Source organism: Balaenoptera borealis (assembly GCF_965194805.1).
Source record: "Balaenoptera borealis genome assembly, chromosome: 11".
In the NCBI taxonomy this organism is placed as follows: Eukaryota; Metazoa; Chordata; class Mammalia; order Artiodactyla; family Balaenopteridae; genus Balaenoptera; species Balaenoptera borealis.
The window spans coordinates 92,740,142-92,760,070 of NC_138868.1; the positions used below are offsets into that span (position 1 = coordinate 92,740,142).

Below are 19,929 nucleotides of genomic sequence, written 5' to 3' on the forward strand. Positions count from 1 at the left end.
TTTCCACTAAACAGTTGCCAAACTCCAGCAACCAGAGGTGGGGGCCGGGTACAGCCTCAAGCACCCTGGTCTCAGTGTCCGCCCCTCGACCCTGGTCCTCAACCCTGCGCGGCTGGGGGTGGGGTGGGGTGGGGGAAGTGACGAGTCCATCGCGGACCCCCGGCAGCGCCCGACGCAGTCGCCTGCGGCGCGCCCTAGCGTTCCGGCCAGAAGGGGGCCGGAGGCGGGGCGGCGGGCGGTGGCGCGCAGCCCGCCCTGGGGTGGGCCCAGCTCAGGCCCGCCGCGCCCCCGTCCCCTCCCCGCCGCTGCCGAGCTGGACCGCAGCGGCCCGGAGAACATGCGCCGCCTCCCGCTGGTTCCGCTGCTACCGCTGCAGCTCGCCCTGCTCGTGGCCGCGGGGGCCCCCGAGGCTCCGGTCAGCGCGCCGCGGAGCCTGGTGTGGGGGCCCGGGCTGCGGGCGGGCGTCGTTTTGCCCGTCCGCTATTTCTACCTGCAGGCCGTCAACTCGGAGGGCCAAAACCTCACTCGCTCGCCCCCAGGTAGCGTTCGGCCGCGGGCCTCCCTCGCTCCGCTGCCCGCTCCCCTCCGTCCCCGCCGCGCGTCCCCGCCGCGACTGCGACCGCGCCTCTCGGGAATCCGCCCGCCGCCGGCGTGGCGTCCTTCCCCCGAGTCCGATCACTTCCTCTTCTCTCCCCTTCCCCGGACCCGAAGGCGAGAGGCAGTTGCAACAAGTCTGCTGAATGAAAAAATGAACTCCGAGGGCCCTTCCTTTGTTAACATGCAAGGACTGATATTCCGAATGGATGGCGCCCGGGGTGTTAATGAATGCAGTGTGAGTCTCAAGTTGGAGACGGTCTTTCCACCCCTGACTAGTTGTCTGATCTGTTACAGCTTGCAGGGAGTGCCTTCACGTTATGAGTCATCAAGCCCAAGAATCGGATCGGGTTACACTGTTTAGGCCTGATGGGTTTGAAACAGCTCCCTCGTACACAAAGGAAATATCAGAGCAGTAGGCAGAAAGGAGGCAGTTTTGCAGACTAGGTTATTTTCTTAGAGTTTTGAGTTCTTGAAAGCAGATTGCAGGAATTAGCGAAACTCAGAACGCATTAGGTTTTACCTCTACCGAGGGTGAATATCGCCCTGAATTCCTTCTGCCCAATCATCCTCCCACGTTCTCTTTAATATCTTACCTTTGCAACGTCTTACAACTTGTTCCGCTAGTTTCAAGTTGTTGCCAGTCAGGATTTGATAATTTATGTCTAAATTATGTCTTGCCAACTGGCACCCTGTTTTATCAACAAAGAGACAATCAGAATACCCAGTGCCCCTTCCGCTGCCGGTGGAAAACTGAGTACTTTTTTTTCAGTTTTAGAAAGACTCCACGGCCCTAAGGATCAGAAAAGATTCTTAAACCCAGATTCAGCCTTTCACCATGGGGTGTATTTCCTTCTTTGTAGTTTTCTTTGTTTTCTAAAATTAATTTTATAATATTATAAATGGGAGAGGTTTTTAGAAAGAAAAGAAGATGGAAAACTGAGGAAAAAATTAATGTATACATGAAAAAGGAAAGTTACATGATCCAAAAGGAAATAGTGTTAATCTTACTTTTAATGAAAGAACTATAAATTCAAATAAAATTCCATTTTTTAATCTAAAAATAATGGCAAAAAAATTTTAAGTGGCAATACTCAAAGCTGCTAATGAGATACTCTCAGACAATGACCTTCATCCTCTGCTGGTGGGAGCACAATTGGTCAAATGTTTCTGGAAAGTAATTTTCCCAACATATGAAGAGTCTTAAACATTTACAAACCTAATGTGCAAAAATAGGAGTTTCAACAGTTAGAAAATGTAATTTTTTAAAAATATATCATTTATGAAAAATGTCCATGCTCTTTTGAAACTGATAGGTGTCGTTTCAGGGGGCTCCAAGGAGCCTGGTCCTTTATGTCTCAACACAGAAAGAATTCAGCGAAAGGCAAAGTGATAGATAAGAAGTGATTAATTGGAATAGAACACTTGTGAGGCTTACAAGTGGGCAGGCAAGCGTTGCTCTCCCTTGAGTGCTTAGTGGGTTACAGTTTTTTTTTTTTAGCCTTTTTAAAAAAATTTTATTTATTTATTTATTTATTTATGGCTGTGTTGGGTCTTCGTTTCTGTGCGAGGGCTTTCCCTAGTTGCAGCAAGTGGGGACCACTCTTAATCGCGGTGCGCGGGCCTCTCATTATCGCAGCCTCTCTTGTTGCGGAGCACAGGCTCCAGACGCACAGGCTCAGTAGTTGTGGCTCACGGGCCCAGTTGCTCCGCGGCATGTGGGATCTTCCCAGACCAGGGGTCGAACCCGTGTCCCCTGCATTGGCAGGCAGATTCTCAACTACTGCGCCACCAGGGAAGCCCAGGTTACAGTTTTATAATCAAAGGAAGACAGGGGACGGGGAGAAGACCTTCTTTGTCTCTCTTGGGTAGATGTCACATTTCCATAAATGATTGTTTTTTTGTGTGTGCACAGAGCATGTGCTGGGGGTCATTAACTTGATGACACCACTAGGCAGGTTGTAGGCCTTATTCTCCACTATTGTTTTATTGTTTTTAGGGCATCAGGCAAAGAGTGTGTTTTGGGGGTCATTAACTTACTGAGCTCACTGAGCAGGATGTAGGTCTCATGCTACTATTGTTTTATCATTCTGGGGCATGTCTCGTGCTTCTGTTGCATGATTTTGTTGCTAATCAAGTTAGCTTGATTTTGTTGTTAAGCAAGCCAATCTGGCTTTGATGGTAAGCAACTTGTTCTGCTTTATGAGTCAAGCAAGCCCACATTGTTTCAGGATTTTCCCATTACTTTCTTGAGTGATCATTAATCTTACTGTGGTCTCCCAAAGCCCCCTAAATTTCCCTCTCTATCTACAATTCCCTAATGGGGTTTCTAAGCTAACTATTTGACTATCCTACTCAATCCCTTGAGTTTGACTATCCTACTCAATCCCTTGTGACCTTGAATGAGGAAAAAAAACGATTTATATCTTTATTTTCACTAACGTCTGACTTAGATTGTTTCCTTCTATTATGAATGCAGGCAGAACCTGTTGACACTGTTATATTCCCAGCATCTGACATAATGCCTGGCAGAGTTGCTCAGTAAATATTGTAAAAGAAAAGAAAGAAGGGGTGGAGAGAGGGTGGTTGGAGTATGTCAAGATGGCAGGATACAAGTACTCATTTTCTCCTCAGTCATCCTCTACCTTCATCAGTAATGATATCTTCATAAACTTATCTTGTGTAGCACTTCAGTGTTTTGAACTGTGCCCTGTTTAATTTGCTCTCCTTAAGCATCCTGTGAGGTAGGAAGGGTAGATATTATTCTCTTCACTTTTCCTATAAGAAACCAGGTTAGTGAAAATAAATGTCTTTCCTGTGGCCCCACAGTGGCTAAGGATCAGAGTCAAAACCAGATACCCAACCCTTTCAGTATCTAGTTCAATGGTCTTTCCCTTTTATCAAATCCCTGGTAATTGATCACTGTGAACCAGTTTTCACTAAGACCCTATAGAGTATCCATGGTGAGCAGGCAGCCAGACATTTGGGAGGATTTCCATTTAGCCTCAAGGTGTAACAAGTTGGCCTTCAGGGACTCTGTTCCCTTGGCCAGATGGAGTCAACACTTTTGTTGCAGCTGTAGAGAGCCTTAATAAACTTCCTAAACAACAAGGGAGGTGCTGACTCCATTGTACCAGGAATGTCAGAGGTTATTTCTCCAACTATGAATTTTGGGAACCTATATGTTAACATTACACAATGTGACAAGCTGGATTCAGAATGGGCTTTGAAAGAAGAAAGATTCAAGCTGTGTGCAAATTTTGGCTCTGCTACTCATAGGTATGAGACCTTGGGCAAGGTATATACTTAAATTCTTCAAGGGAGCCTTGGCTTCCTGATCTGTAAAATGGGGTGATAAATACCTTCCTCACAAGTTCTTGGAGGAAATAAATAAGAGAAAATGCATATGAAAATCTCAAGCTCAGGAACTGGCACAGTCCCCCTGGCTAAGTAAGTGAATTTTTAAAAAATGTGTTCTTTCCAAATCAAAAGTCTGCAAAATTTCTGATTCTAATGATGTAAGGCTTTGATACTGCCAACCTCCTTTTGTCTCCTTTAGTCACTGCATTCTCATTCAATTAGCATGTGTTTGGTACTTAATTATGTAGTAACAATATGTCAGATACTACATTACTATTACTATTACTATTATTATAAATTGAAGAGACTGAGAAACATTTTTTTCTGACCCACAAGAAAAAATAAAACCCTTGAAGATCAAAAAAAGTAGAAACATCACTCACTAGATTTAGAAACTAAGAACAGGAGAAACAAACTTTTTTCTTCAGTAATTTCAAAAATATATGTTAAATATGCTTAATACAATAAAATTAAAAAATAAAGCAACTATACTCCGATAAAAATTAATTAAAAAAAACAAAAAAATATGCTTCATATTTGAATATTATGAAATATGATAGTGTGAGATGAAAGACTATTTGATCACAATTTATTGTTTACTAGGACTGTGTATTTCAGAGGATTCACCACTTTCTTTTTAACAATTCCTTTGGTAGGTGATTAACTGTGGTTAAGACATTAACTGATCTTTATTCTTAAAGCTCCTGAGGATCAGATCTGCACTGAGTGCAGGTATGTCCACTGTACTCTCTGAAGAAAGAAGTCCCAACATTTATTCCTGCAACAGTATTGTTTCAAAGCTTGAAAAGTCAGCTAATATACTGCAAAAAGAGAAGGGAAAGTTTGCTAAGTAGGTATTGTCTATCCTGGAACAGAAAACCCACAGAATTCTGGATTTGAAAAGGTTGTTAGATCATCTTAGTATAACTGTTTCATTTCAACTTGAGGAAACAAATTTAGAGAAGTAAACTCTAGTATTTACAAAGGTATGTGAGTTTGTGTGTACGTATGAGTGTGTTGCATTTGTGCAGAGTCTAGTAACTAGATAATCTCTCTCTACTTAAGGAAATGGGCTTGGAAGTATAGCTTGAAATTTGGGTTAATAAAAGGGGAATTTCTTCAGAATTGAGGTTTATCAGGTATTAAAATGGTTTACAAAGAAAGCTTGTGCATACTTTACAAGGAGTAAGTTAGATTGCCTTAGAGCTATGTCATCCTAAAAGTTTATGGATTTTTAACTACCTGGGCTTTTAAACCTACCCAAAGGAGAAAAGATCAAATAGGCAAAAAATTAATCTCTTCCTTATTTTTTTAAGAATTTGTTTATTCAATGATTTTGTTCATTCAATAAATCTTATTGAATGACTAAGGAATCAAATGTTGAATCAGATCCTTGGCTTTGAGACATAAACCAAACGTAGTTCCTGGCCTCAAGGATCTTCCAAACTAAAATAATTTTGTTTACCATCGATAGTACTGAAAAAATAACTTCTGTGTAAAGACACTTACCCGGTAATTAGTAAAACAAAATAACCATGAAATAGTAGAATTACTTATAATTTTTTTTTTCTTTCAGGCCAAACACTATTCAAAGTAGTAATCAAATCTCTCTCACCTAAAGAGTTAGTTCGGATTCACGTCCCTAAACCTTTGGACAGGAATGATGGGACATTTTTGATGCGATATAGGATGTATGAAACTGTCAGTGAAGGGCTGAAGATAGAGGTCCTTTATGGTGATGAACATGTCGCTCAGTCTCCCTATATTTTGAAAGGTAAGTAATTATTACATAAACCAGAGCCAGCCTTATGAGTAGACTCCATGGCTTTCAGAATGCGTTATGATGACCTTAAAGTCATGTGCAACAGGGTAAACATTATATATGTATCTTCTGGAGCTCAATTTAACTTGATATTTTAAGGGAGAGAAAAACTAAGTAATTTAAAGTGATTTAAATGACAGGCAAAAAAATCTTGTGTGTTTACCCGGGTAGTTACCATTTTTAGTACTCTTCATTAGTTCGCATAGATACATATTTTCATCTAGTACCATTTGCCTTCTACCTGAAGAATTTCCATTAGCTTTTCTTTTAATGTGAGAACGCTGATGATTAGTTCTTCCAGCTTTTGGATATCTGAAAAAGTCTTTATTTGCCTTTAGTTTTGAAAGACAGATGTCTTTCAAAAATTATAGGTTGACAGGTTTTTTTTCTTTTAGTACTTGAAATATACTGTTCCACTCTCTTCTCACTTGCATTATTTCCCATGATAAATCTTCCATCATCTACATCTTTGATCCTCTGCTAAAGGTTTTCTCTTTATCAGTTTTTTTGAGCAATTTGATTATTATGTGCTTTGGTGTAGGTTTCTTCATGTTTCTTGTGCTTGGGGTTTGTGGATCTTTGGGTTTATAGCTTTCATTAAATCCAGAAAAAATTTGGCCATTATTTCTTCAAATATTTTTTCTGTTCTACCCCAGCTCTCCTCCAAGAATCCTAATTACCCATACATTAAACTTGAAATTATCCCATGACTCATTATGCTCTTCTCATTTAAAAATATGTTTTTTCTCCATTTTGTTTTGTATAGTTTCTATTGCTATATCTTTAAGTTCACTGATCTTTTCTTCTATAATGCCCAATTTATCATTAATTCCATCCACTGTATTCTTCATTGCTTGATGCTTTCTCATCTTCTTGAGCTTTTCTCTAGGATGCAGTTAAGTTATTTGGAATTAGTTTGATCCTTCAAATTTTCTTTTACAATTTATTAGGCAGGCCCAGAGCCATGTTTAGTCTAGGGCTAATTATTCCTTACTACTCAGGCAATACATCTCTGCGTACTCTATCCAACCTCTGTGAGTTAGAATGCTTTCCAGTCTGGCTTTTATGAATAGGCACTATTCCCAGCCCTGTATGAACAATGGGTATTGTTGCCTCTAATCCTTATGGATGGTTCTTTCTCTGCCTGGATAGTTTCCTCAAACATATATATTGGTCAGTATGCCTTAAATATTTGAAGGGAACCTTGTACAGATCTCTGGAGTCCTCTCTGTGCAGTGAGTATGTCCTACAACTTCTAGCTGCCTTGATCTCACTGGACTTTCAGCTCTTGTCTCCTCAACTCAGTGAGACTGCTGGGCTCTGCCTGGATTCCTCCTCCATGTTCCACAACCTAGAAACTCCCTTAGGCAGTAAGCTTTAGGAACTGTAGGGTTTACCTCATTTGTTTCTCATCTCTCAAACTCATTGTCCATTGCCTGATGTCCAATGTCTTAAAAAAAATGTTGTTTCATATATTTTATCTGTTTTTTGGTAGTTTCAGGTAGGAGGGTAAATTGGTCCCTATTACTTGTCTGAAGTAGAAATTCTCAAGAAAATTGAATAACTTTAAAAAATTATTTTTATATTAAAATAAATATGGATATATTTTGAAATAAGATATAAATTTTGCATAAATTCTTTTTTAAATGAGTCTTCAGAATAGTTTTATACTTATGTCTGGCCACTTTAAAATTACACTGCAAGATGCCCTTAGGTTTCATATTTCCTCTTTGAGATGCGCTGACGGAGGTAGTTTTAGGGACTCAGAGGAAGAGACCTCTTCTTGTTTTAAAAAATCACCACCCCTACTACATAATCATGCCTGAAAAGTAATACATTCTCTTTTTCCTTGTTAAAAAGTAAGTTGTTTATGCTCATCAGCCATTTATAACTCATTAGAAATAAATTTTCCAATAAATTGACCGAGAGTAGGTTATATTGAGAGAGAGCATGTGCTATACTAGGTTATCTAGGGTGGGGTGAAAGGAGGATAGAAGGTGAGAGCACAAGACTCTGACATTACTACTTTTACCACTGATTTGTTTAGGGCAGACTATCCCTGTCTGGATAATCTTAGAATTTACCAAGAAGTCATCCCATGCTCACAGCAGGGACAGAAACAACTCCCTGGGTTGCAGTGCATGTTAATGGAGCTTGGCATTGTATGTGTTTTGCTTTCCTTAGGACCAGTGTACCATGAGTACTGTGAGTGTCCAGAAGAGGATCCTCAGACCTGGCAGAAAACTCTGTCTTGTCCAGCCAAGGAACCACAGATTGCAAAAGATTTTGCTTCTTTCCCCAGCATCAATCTCCAGCAGATGCTAAACGAAGTTCCAGAAAGGTTTGGGGATGAGAGGGGTGCTATTGTTCATTACACGATTCTCAGTAACCTCATCTACCGGAGATCTTTAGGGAAATACACAGACTTTAAAATGTTCTCAGATGAGATTTTGCTGTCACTGGCAAGAAAGGTATGAGAATGAATTCATTGATTCTAAAAATAGTTTAATTATTTATTTGTAACATTTAATTCTTAGAATAATAATGGTAAAGAATGGAAATGGATTCCAGGCTTGAAAATGTGCATCTGCCTGCCACCTGAATGTTCATAAGTTCTTCACCTTTATGGATATCTCTCTCCTTTAATATTTAAGTTAAATGGCTTGAGCCCCCATCCCAGGTAAGTAGGCCATATAGTGCTCTCCCAAGGTTTCTGTGAACTCCCAGACATTTACAGCTGCAAGGTGACTTCTTCAAGTTCCCCAATCCTGCTGAATACTCCTTCCATTCAGATTTCACCTTCTACAGCAATTTTCTTCTTGCCACCTCAAAATAAGTTGAACTGAGGACACATTTTCCTTGTTTTATCCTAAGTGCATTGCACACTTTGTTGAATGTTGGGGTAACAGAGAGAGGTTATTTTGTGCCAATGCAGAGTAAACAAAACAAAACAAAAATCCTAACATTTAAAAATAGACATCCCTGTGTTAATCAGACTCTCAGTCATCCTTGCCTCTGGGAATTTCTCACTGGCTGTCCTTGATCTTCAAGTCTTGGCTTCTTACTAAACATGACTGGGGCTTCTGTCTTTCAAAAGACTTCTCCACATCCCCAGCAACTCCTCCCCCAATCCCTCTATTCAGCCCCTCTTTCCACATTTGCCAAATTTCTATAAATTCCTCTTAAGCAGAGCAATTCAAACTGCCTTTTGTTCTTTCTTGTTCCTGATTATACAGAGTAAAGGATGAGGATGGGCACTTTTTACCTTTCTCACCCAGAAAGACCATCAAGGTAGTTTTCTAAATCAAAAGCCAGCTTTCCTGATGTGAGTTATACAATTTCCCAAGCACATGGAATGTAGGGCTGCAATCAATTCTTATTTTAAATAGCAGTTGCCTCCTACCTCCCCATCAGCCCACCGTATGAGCATATGAGCATATTATGGGCATCTGATCCTAAAGGCAGTTCTTTCTTCCTGGGCTACCATGAATCCACTCTGCCCTGTATTTCTGTATCTTGTACTCATGTGGTTTTTAACTAGGAATGATTTTGCCCCTCAGAGGAATTTGGCAATGCCTAGGGACATTTTTGGTTGTCGCAACTGGGGAGTTGCTACTAGCATCTGGTGGGTAGAGGCCAGGGATTCTGCTAATCATTCTACAATGCACAAGACAGCCCCCACAGGAAAGAATTACACCAAAATATCAATAGTGCCAAGATTGAGAAATCCTGCTCTACAGTGAGAACTTCTGATGTGGAGCTTACTAATGAGCTACTAAATGATAACAGGGAAGCACTAAGGTGAATAGTCATATCCCTTTGCCCTTCCCTTTTACTCCAGGTTCTTTGCCCAGTGACTGAAAGGAGATCTACGATAAGTGAGACTCACCTCTGGTCTTTGAACAGCTCACTCCAGTGGAACTTGTTTTTGTTATTCAGAAGTGAGGATGGGATGTAAATACAAACAAGTAATTGTACCACAACATGATAGGCCCATAAGAAAAGTAGGTACCCAGGGTTAAAATGTCTGAGGAAGGCGAGTCATAGAGGAGGTAACATTAGCTCTGAGTGTGAAGGACGAGAAAGGAGACTGCCAAGTGAATAAGTAAGAGAAGGGCATTCTAGGTGAAGAGAATTACATATTAAAGTGGGTGGCATGTTCAGAGAGTAACTAAAGTTTTCTGGTACACGGGCAGATGGAAGATGGATTCAGAGCTAAGCTGGAGTAAGAGAGTGGGGCCTGAATTCCAGCCAGAGAGTTTAGACCTTGTCCTATAGGCTTAAGTTTCTGTTAAGCTTAATAGTAACATTAATTTGGGTTTTAGAAATTTGGACAGTAATGTGGAGAGCAGATTAGAGTGGGGAGAGGCTAGAATCAGAACATCTAGTAAGGGACAACTATTGCAACAATCTAGGTACAAGATGATAAAGGCCTAAACTAAGGCATTGACCATGGAGATAGAAATGGATAGCAGATTCCAGAAACAAACACAGATGTTATAAAAAGGCTTGACAGTGAAGGAAAACAAGGGCTTGGGTCTAACTTTGTAGATTCTCACTTAAGCAGCTGGCAGAAAAGGTGCTTGAAGCCACTCATTCACACCTTTCTACACAGTTTCCACATCTATAATACACAACAGTTTTAAATGCCACCTCTGAGCAGAGGTAGCTAACTCCTGCTCAAGTGAATTGTCATGTACAATCGTCACCCTTGATTTTCTGATACTACTGATGACTGAGGCATCCTTCTCTCTTCTACTATTTTCAAATTTCAGTTTTATCAGAAATATTTTAAAAGCCAAAGAACTGAAGCATTTAGTACCAAAGACTGAGGTCTTCCCAGCACTGATAAGCATTCTTTTGTTTATTTAGGTCCTTCTCCCAGATTTAGAATTTTATGTTAATCTTGGAGATTGGCCCTTGGAGCATCGAAAAGTCAATGAAACCCCTGGCCCTTTACCTATCATTTCATGGTGTGGCTCTCTGGATTCACGAGATGTTATCCTTCCAACATATGACATCACCCACTCCACACTTGAAGCTATGAGGGGTGTTACAAATGATCTCCTCTCTATTCAGGGAAATACAGGTAAAAGTCATTCCCTAAGAAAAAGCTTAGAAGTAAGAAAGGTGAAAAGAATGTTCAATCAGAGAGAGTATGTGTATATATTTAAATAACCATTGTTCTTATTTTCTAGCCAGGAAAAAAGAAAAAGAGCACTCTAAACTCTAAAGTGGTTTTTGTTTAGGATTCTTCTAATCCAGAAATTAAAGATATGTGGATTAGGCTGGTAATGTCCAGAACCTACTGTAACTGAGTCTCCTTTGAGTTGGTCACTTGTAAATACCATTTGAAAATACGTATTTGGTAAAACTATCATTTAACTTAATTTTGACTCCAGTGCCTTTATATTGCTGGATGAAATGAGAGAGAATTCTGAAAAATATAAAATTATATTCATATGTAAGAGAATTGTGATAAGAGTGTAATTTGGATATTACACCCTCCAGCACCGTAAGAAATTCTCCTCTTCCCTCTTTCTGCCTCTCTTGATCCTTTACAATCTGAATTCCTTTCCTCCTATTTGATGGCCTTAGTTTTATGGTACTACACACCTTTTTATTAAACCGAACTCCCTGAATAGAAAAAACCCTGCCTTGTCTTAATAAGTCTCTATTTCTGTTTAGAGCAGTTTAGTGGACTTATTTAGTATACAAGACTAGAGACTCCTTGTAAACTCTCTAAAGGTAATGGGAAATGAAAACTGACCTACTTTTTATTTGATAACAGTAAATTCCTGAAAAGTATGCTAAAATAGTAAAGAGGTTGACCCCCTACAGTTTGTTTTATGATTTATCCCTTAGAACACTGACAGGTGTTAACTAATGACTTCTTTTTAGAATAATAGAGAGCTAAATTAATTCTTCCAGGTTATTTCCCTCCCAGGAAAGAGAGGATATAAATATATATACATAGTTAAGTTATACAAAACTTATTTGCATTTAACAACATATTAGAAAAATTCTTCACTGTATTCAAAAGTGATATGCTCAAAATTCTGAGCAACCTAAGAATTAAAGATGTGTGGATGTTACTTAATTCTATACTTTGTTCTAGTCACTCTAAGAACAAAAGCCTAGCTCTTTTTTTTTTTTTTTTTTTTGTGAAGCACAAAAGATGGAAGAAACTAATGCCTTGATGAGTAAGCCAAGTCATGGAATCTCTTTTTGCTTTGAAATTGATCCAGCATTATTTTGGATAATTCCTAATGTCATGCAATAGAAACTCCACTTTTTGAGTGACCTCTCACTAGTACACAAAAGGATAAAATTAGAGCATATTTTTCGAAAGTAACATTTACTTTAGATGTGTTGATGATAAAAGAGCTTTAGCATCTTAAATGACATAGGTAGATTAAAGATGATTATACTTACCATAAGATAAAAATGTCAAATTCATAATTGTATTTTTTTATGGTCTCAAACCTCTAGGACCTTCCTGGATCAATAAAACAGAGAAAGCTTTCTTTAGAGGTAGAGATAGCCGAGAGGAGAGGCTCCAGTTGGTGCAGCTGTCCAAAGATAATCCACAGCTACTAGATGCAGGAATTACAGGATATTTCTTCTTCCAAGAAAAAGAAAAGGAGCTTGGAAAAGCTAAATTGATAGGTTTCTTTGACTTCTTTAAGGTATGCAATTAAGTCTTCCTGGATAGATATGAAGTGATAAACTTGTATTAAAAGTCAACCAAATAGCTGGGGTTGGGCAGATTTCTCCCATCTTGTGACCCAACACACACTTTCTTATCAGGCACAGGGAATTATGAAACTCATGCAGTTTCTTTTTTGTTTGTTGTTGTTGTTAACTTTGTCTACCAAATAGCTCAGAACTGTATTTAATACTCAAAATATAGTACAAGGATTAACCTAGAGTTTTGGTATATTTCCCTGTTTTCCTCTTTTTTGTATTTTTTTAATAAACTGGGAATATGAATGTCTTTTACATAAAACAATCTTGTAAATAAAAAGAGTATGAATTCTACGCGAGTAAAATGGGGTTCAAGTCCTGCCTCCAGTCCTGCCTCTGCCACTAACTGTGGGGCTTTCATCTCTTAGCACCTCTCGCCTCTAACATGTGGGAGCCTGCCTAGCTCCTTCAGAGCACCGTATAAGGCTCAAAGGAGATAGAGATGTGACAATATGGCAAAATCTGACTGGCTGGTAAAGTCCTTGGTACCAATTATTTAAGAAAAAAGTAATTACCAAATCTGTTAGTATATCCTGTTCCTCTCAGTGTGATATAATGAAGAGAGCATGGGATTTGGGCTCATAGAATAGAGGTTTATAAATATCTCTGAAACAAATTTTATCATTAATAAAAAAAAAGAGAGGGAGATGATAACATCTGCTTCACATTATTACAATTGAATGAAAAGTGACTTTGAAATGTAAATCAAAGTTCATTAATCCAACAAATATGTCCGTACTGTGTCACCAGTATCACACTAGTCCTTAGTCTTCTCCAGGCTTCTGTCTCCTCAACTCTAAAACCGAACTTTGAGATAATAATGCCTTCCTTTTTCATACTAACATGGGTATAAGGAACAAATGAAATAAATGAAAATGTAAATTGTTATCAGTATTAAGCTTTACTAAATATAGAGCTTTGGATATAGTTTTCTTACCTGGTTACAGAAATCTGAATTTCCCATTACATAAACATAGTTGAAATAGGTATTCCTGTTTCCTAAAATTATTTATTATCTTTAAATGTGTTGTATTTCTTAAAATTGACCTGTTAAATGCTACTTATGATTTTAATACAAAGAGAAGATGTGTGTTACAAAATAAAATATAAAACTTGTAAATACTAAAGTTGGAAAATAACTTCTTTATATTTAATGTTACAGTGTTGACAAGAAGCAGAAGTGAAACAAATGACTGTTAAAATTTTTGTTTATGTTTGTTTTAATCTTTTAGTACAAGTATCAAGTGAATGTGGACGGGACTGTGGCTGCTTATAGATATCCATACCTCATGCTTGGTGACAGTTTGGTTCTGAAGCAGGACTCACCATATTATGAACATTTCTATATGGCACTAAAGCCTTGGAAACATTATGTTCCAATTAAAAGAAATCTTAGTGATCTACTAGAGAAAGTTGAATGGGCCAAGGTATGCTTTCTGTCATTTTAGTTTCTTTAGGCAATCACAAATTCACCAGTATTAGTTACACGAGTTCCATCATAACACAATTTAATTTGACATAATTTAGTCAAAAGAAATGTTATTTTGTGAAATTTTTGTTCCCTTGAAATATCTGAAGAATCAACATCAGGACAATTTTGAATACCCTCTATCAATATGTTTGAGGATTTTTAGAAGATTTGAAGTCCAGTGTTATATAGAATATAGATTTTTCTAAAGTATCCTTATTCATGCACACATACCAAATGCAAATTACACACACCAAATGCAAATTACAGATTAAAAAGACCAGGGTTAAAGTGCTTTATGCACAAGAAAACATTTAAAGCGATTATGGTACCCTTTTGTTTTCCCCAGTTAGAAAAAAAGGCAGAAGTTCTTTTTTTAATTAATTTTTATTGGAGTATAGTTGATTTACAATGTTATGTTAGTTTCTGCTGTACAGCAAAGTAAATCAGTTATACATATACATATATCCACTCTTTTTTAGATTCTATTCCCATATATGTCATTACAGAGTATTGAGTAGAGCTCCCTATGCTATACAGTACGTTCTTATTAGTTATCTATTTTATGTCAATCCCAATCTCCCAATTTATCCCTCCCCCTACTCTTTCCCCCTTGGTAACTATAAGTTTGTTTTCTATATCTGTGACTCTATTTCTGTTTGGTAAATAGGTTCATTCGTACCGTTTTTTTTTAGATTCCACATGTAAGTGATATCATATGATATTTGTCTTTCTCTGACTTACTTCACTCAGTATGACAATCTCTAGGTCCATCCATGTCACTGCAAATGGCATTATTTTGTTCTTTTTTATGGCTGAGTAATATTCCATTGCATATATGTACCACATCTTCTTTATCCATTCCTCTCTCGATGGACATTTAGGTTGCTTCCATGTCCTGGCTATTGTAAATAGTGCTGCAATGAACATTGCGGTGAATGTATCTTTTCGAATTATGGTTTTCTCTGGATAACAAGTTCTTAATGAATCACAAGTTTCCCATAAAGTAAGAACTCTTTTTTTAAAAAAGGAAAAGTATTAAAAAGCTCTTGTGTTTTATTGTGAAATTATAAAATTTACCCTTCCATTGTAAGACTTTATTTTGTTTTTGAGAAGTAATGTGGCTATGGAAATAACTGGGTGCCCCTGAGGCAGAATATTTTTGTGACCCTTTATAAAGAGTCAGAATTGCTTGCAAATGGCTTTTCCTGTGGGCAGCATGATAGAATATTAGCTATTTTCTAAAAGTATAATTAGGAATGCTGACTATTCCTGGTACTGAAGGAACAACCTGTGGTTACTAATAACTGAATTTTTTATTACAACAATAATATAGTCTTTCATAGGTACCATTGTACAACAACTTTTTGGCTTAGACTACATATTTAAATGGAGCTTTTAAGAGATGTTATAAAAACTAATTCATTCTATTCTAGTTGTATTTTAATATCAGACAGAGAGGGTTAGATTAGGGGAACAGATGATGAGCCCTAGACTTCCTGGGTAGCTAGGAAAGTACCAAGATAGTCACGATAGGGGCTGTATGTGGGTTGTTGCACTGGGCGAGGGGGGATCCAAACAGGTATGATTATTTCTATATAGCAGAGACGTCTAGGAAAGTACTTTGTCTATTTCCATAGCCTCATTCTTAAGTTATATTTTCATGTTTCATCTCTCCCATGCTGTTCACATTCAACCCTACATCTGTCCTACCTCACATTCACACTTAGCTTTCTTTGTGAGTCACAGGAGTAATCTTCATTCATTGTTTCTTTTTAAACTTTTCAGGAAAATGATGAAGAAGCCAAGAAGATTGCAAAAGAAGGGCAGTTGACTGCTAGGGATCTGCTACAGCCACACAGGCTTTACTGCTACTATTACAGAGTACTACAGGTCAGTTCAGAGGATCCATCTGCTTGGCTGAGTGTCCTCAGACCAAATGCATGGCCTGAATGCTTGCTTCCTGGAGGGGTTCAAGAGTCAGTCAGCCTGTGGAACTCTGGCTATGCTGAGGCGCCAGCCTATAGAAAGATAGTGCTAAGTCCCTTTCTGGCCTCCATATTTTTATCTCCATTCAGTATTATGAAAAACAATGCTTAGCGCCATTACAAATATAGATTAAAATCTCTGAGCCTCAGAGAACATCTTTCCTCATATGGAAAATAGGAGGGTTGGACTAGAGATCATTAACATCTCTCTCTGCTCAACATATCTACCTCTTTGTTCTCCTTACTACTTAAGAGCCGCACTTTTGCTATCAGTACAGGATGGAAAACAAATATTTAATTTGTTGTATAAGACAAACAAATGAAAAATACAGTTGACCCTTGAACAATATGGGTTGGAACTGTGCAGGTCCACTTACATGTGGATTTTTTTTAGTAGTAAATACTACAGTACTACACAATCCAAGGTTGGTTGAACCCACGGACATGGAACCGTGCATACTGAGGAATCACATATATGGAGGGCCAGCTATAAGTTATACACAGATTTTCAGCTGTGCCGAGGGTCAGTACTCCTAACCCCGACATTGTTTAAGGGTCAGCTTTATTTATAATCTAAAACCTTAGGGCTGAATTCTGAAGTACAGATATTTACTGTACTTCCAAGAATCCAAGGACTGGTTCTTTGAATAATTAACTTGTGTTTTACTCAGTAAAATTTAGCCAGAAGAGAAAAATAAGAAATTATGTTTTTGTTGTTAACCTAAACTTATTTTTCTGTGAGGCAGAAAAAAACTAACTTAGTAGCCTGAGGCTACTACCCTCTCACAGAAAAATTAAAATGATTAATTACACCATTTATTAGAAGCAGCCTTTTCCTTAAATGAGTTCTTTTCCCTCTGCTAGTCTGGCTGTAATTTTAATAATAGGAGTTTCTCCCTCTGAAATATTAATTAGGTTCATGTACACATGTCAGTATTTTGTTGGATTTGGCCCAGGACCAGGAATGTACAGCTAAACGTACATGGAACCACTGAACTGAAAAATCCAATGTATAGGAATATTTCAGTCAGTGGCCAAAAAGGAGGGACATTTCACAGGCCTGTCGCCATTTACAAAGTGTGTGTGACTACAGGCCTAAAGGGAAGGATGTGTGAAACCACCAACTTTATTGTGAGATGCTTATCATCTTTGTTCACTGATTTGAATATTCAGCAAAGTTAATTATTCATTAACACGTGGAGGATGAATTCGAGAGGTGCTGTTGTTCAAGTAGGGACATCCCGTTACAAGAGGCTTCTTTCCTATACATAAAATAGCGGATGGGGCTCCTTGCTAGATTATGAAATATCGCACTAGTGCCTATAATAACTAAAGTTAAAAGGTAACTTTAGGACTGAGATAAACCAGACCTTTGGTTTTAGTCTGAAGATACATAGCCACTAGAAACAATAGCATGAGGGGAGTGGGGAGGATTCAGTGGAATGAAGTTTGGACTTTCCATTGCCTTCAAACACATTCCAGAATTACGCTGAGCGCCAGACCAGCAAACCCGAAATACGTGATGGAATGGAACTTGTTCCTCAGCCGGATGACAGTGCATCTATCTGCCAGTGCCACAGGAAAAGGCCTTTAAGAGAAGAGCTTTAAGTCACCCCATATTCACACTCCTGTAATATGCCGGCAACGTCTTTCATGGCAGCATTCAGATGGAATCTAAGCTGTGAAGACTGTGAAGACAGCCTGGAAGACTGTATGCCAGGGACTGCTTCTCTTGGTGGCTTCATATAATGTGGATGGATAGAGCAATATTAGAGCAAGTATTACCAAATATCTTAGGATATTAATATCTTTTGAGTAAACACTGCTATTATCAGCATCATAGTTTCTCTGAAAAGAAAACCTGGGGATCCTAGTAGATAGAGAGGCTTGCCAAAATACAAATAACTCTCTATGAAACTATTTACATTGTATTTATTGGTTTGTTTCTATCCCTTGTTCACTTTCCCTCTTCCCCTTCCAATGATGAAGAAAAAATATTTTTGCAGGGCTTTTTTTACCCCCTCACTGCATAACTTCTCCTCCTACAAGCTGCTTTTGGCATTCAGTAATAGCAAGTTTCCTCTTGGAAGGACTGATATGAATAATTAAGGAAGATGAGAATGACTCTGTTATTAAAGGTAGCTTGGAGACTATGAAGGGAAATTATTTTAAAGCTCATTCATATCTTTTTAACTAAGTTTTACCACGGCCTGAGACAAAATTAAGGAGAGGTAGTGCCTTAAGCTAGTTAATTCCCAGTCTATCTGAGTTGGACACCCATCAAGGACAACACAGTTATTAAAGTAGATGAGAGCATCCTATTGGTATCTTCATTATCTATATATTGAATAGATAAATGATAACTGTAGTCAGATAGGGATCTTTAATTCTTTTTAATCTTTAAAAGGGATGCTTGAAATACCTCTGCAACAAGCTGCAGGAAGCCTGGTATCTTGGGATTCACTAATAAGCTAATGACAAAAGCAAGCATCCATTCTTCACTGCACCCCTCCTCTATTTCACTGTGCTGTATTGCTAAGATAAAAACTTTGGAAATTTCCTTTGCCTTTTAGGACAGGGTGAAGTCTTAAGACCCAGAAATTCATTACACACTCCTTGTAATACCACCAATATGAGATTCAGTTCATTAAGAACACACTCCCAAAACAAGAAATAACCACACTCCAATTTAAAAATATTTACTCTCCTAATTGAAATACTTAACCTGGAAAACAATGTAACCACTTTAAAATAGTCATATCTATTCTTTACTGAACATCACTAGGGACACAGAATTTTTTTAACTAGACAAAAGCAAAAGCACATTTAGTAACAGTGTAATCAAAGCCAAGTATCCATGGAAAACACTAATACCCACCAGTTGTTCAAAAGCACAAGTGCACAAGTATAAAATAAAGGGCAAGCTGTACCACAGTTTACCTTAGGATCCAGATCCTAAGGAGGAGAGGGGTGTGAGGATATGTAAGTTAATATAATAACTACATTTGTCAAAATAAGCTATCAACATTCTGTTTTTATTAATAAAATGTTGGAAACACCTTAAATAGCCATCATGAGGGAGCTAGCTAAATATATAGCTATATATCAAGGAATACAGTACAACCATTAAAAAGAATGAACTAGCTCTAAATGCACTATCATGAAAGATTTCCATGACAGTGTTCAGTGAAAAAAGCAAGTTACAGAACAACACATATAATGTGAAAACATTTATGTAAAAAAATATATCCACGTGGTTGAAAGTTTAGAAGGATATTCACCAATATCTGAGGAAAATGGAGAGAAGGGAATTTTTACTTTTTGCCTTATACCTGTCTATGATATTTAAAATGTTTTTACTGTAAGTATGAATCAGATTGGACGATAAAGAAAAATACAAACCTAGGAAAAGAAAATAAATGCACAAAAGATATACATAGTAAAATAAAATGTATATTTATATTTTCCATTATGCTATTTTTAAATCTACTATGTCTAGAATTTTATATCATGTGACATATTATTTACACTTTTTAAATAAAGTAAATTTTCTAAATAAAATTTTGAAACAGATAAATTTTGTTTTTTAAGAAAGAGGATTGAATCACCTATAGCTTTGGTACTTCTGTAACTGGGTTGGTCTAATTTTAATTCTATTACATCTTCATGAATAAATGAATCAAAACTTCTACCACCAACACTAAATCCCTAGTGAGTAGAAATTAATATTAAAGGGAAAGATATTTGGGCTTGACACCATTATTTCCTGTTATTTCAGGTGAAAATACTGTTAAGTGCAGTGTCTTTGTCAGTTCACGCTACCATTATAACAAATATACCATAGACTGGGTGGCTTTGACAGCAAATATTTATTTCTCACAGTTCTGGAGGCTGGAAGTCCAAGATCAAAGTGCCAGCAGATCTGATGTCTGATGAGAGCCCACTTTCTG

At 37.9% G+C, this 19,929-nt stretch overlaps 1 protein-coding gene across 1 annotated transcript; it reads left to right on the forward strand.

Moving 5' to 3' along the window:
• The first annotated feature begins 218 nt into the window (after nucleotides 1-218).
• POGLUT3 (protein O-glucosyltransferase 3) lies at nucleotides 219-19,540 on the forward strand. The gene is made up of 8 exons (XM_082343521.1): nucleotides 219-539; nucleotides 5,531-5,728; nucleotides 7,961-8,247; nucleotides 10,649-10,865; nucleotides 12,269-12,465; nucleotides 13,756-13,950; nucleotides 15,780-15,884; nucleotides 17,462-19,540. The coding sequence occupies exons 1-8, from the start codon at nucleotides 338-340 to the stop codon at nucleotides 17,585-17,587; spliced, it is 1,527 nt and encodes a 508-aa protein (XP_082199647.1). The 5' UTR covers nucleotides 219-337; the 3' UTR covers nucleotides 17,588-19,540.
• The last annotated feature ends 389 nt before the right edge of the window (nucleotides 19,541-19,929 follow it).

Bases quoted from the DNA above. Each gene is read 5' to 3' on its own strand.
- POGLUT3 (XM_082343521.1), top strand. From the start codon at position 338: ATGCGCCGCCTCCCGCTGGTTCCGCTGCTACCGCTGCAGCTCGCCCTG. The intron at 5,729-7,960 runs GTAAGTAATTAT...TGCTTTCCTTAG, and splicing joins GTCTCCCTATATTTTGAAAG to GACCAGTGTACCATGAGTAC. The intron at 12,466-13,755 runs GTATGCAATTAA...TTAATCTTTTAG, and splicing joins GTTTCTTTGACTTCTTTAAG to TACAAGTATCAAGTGAATGT.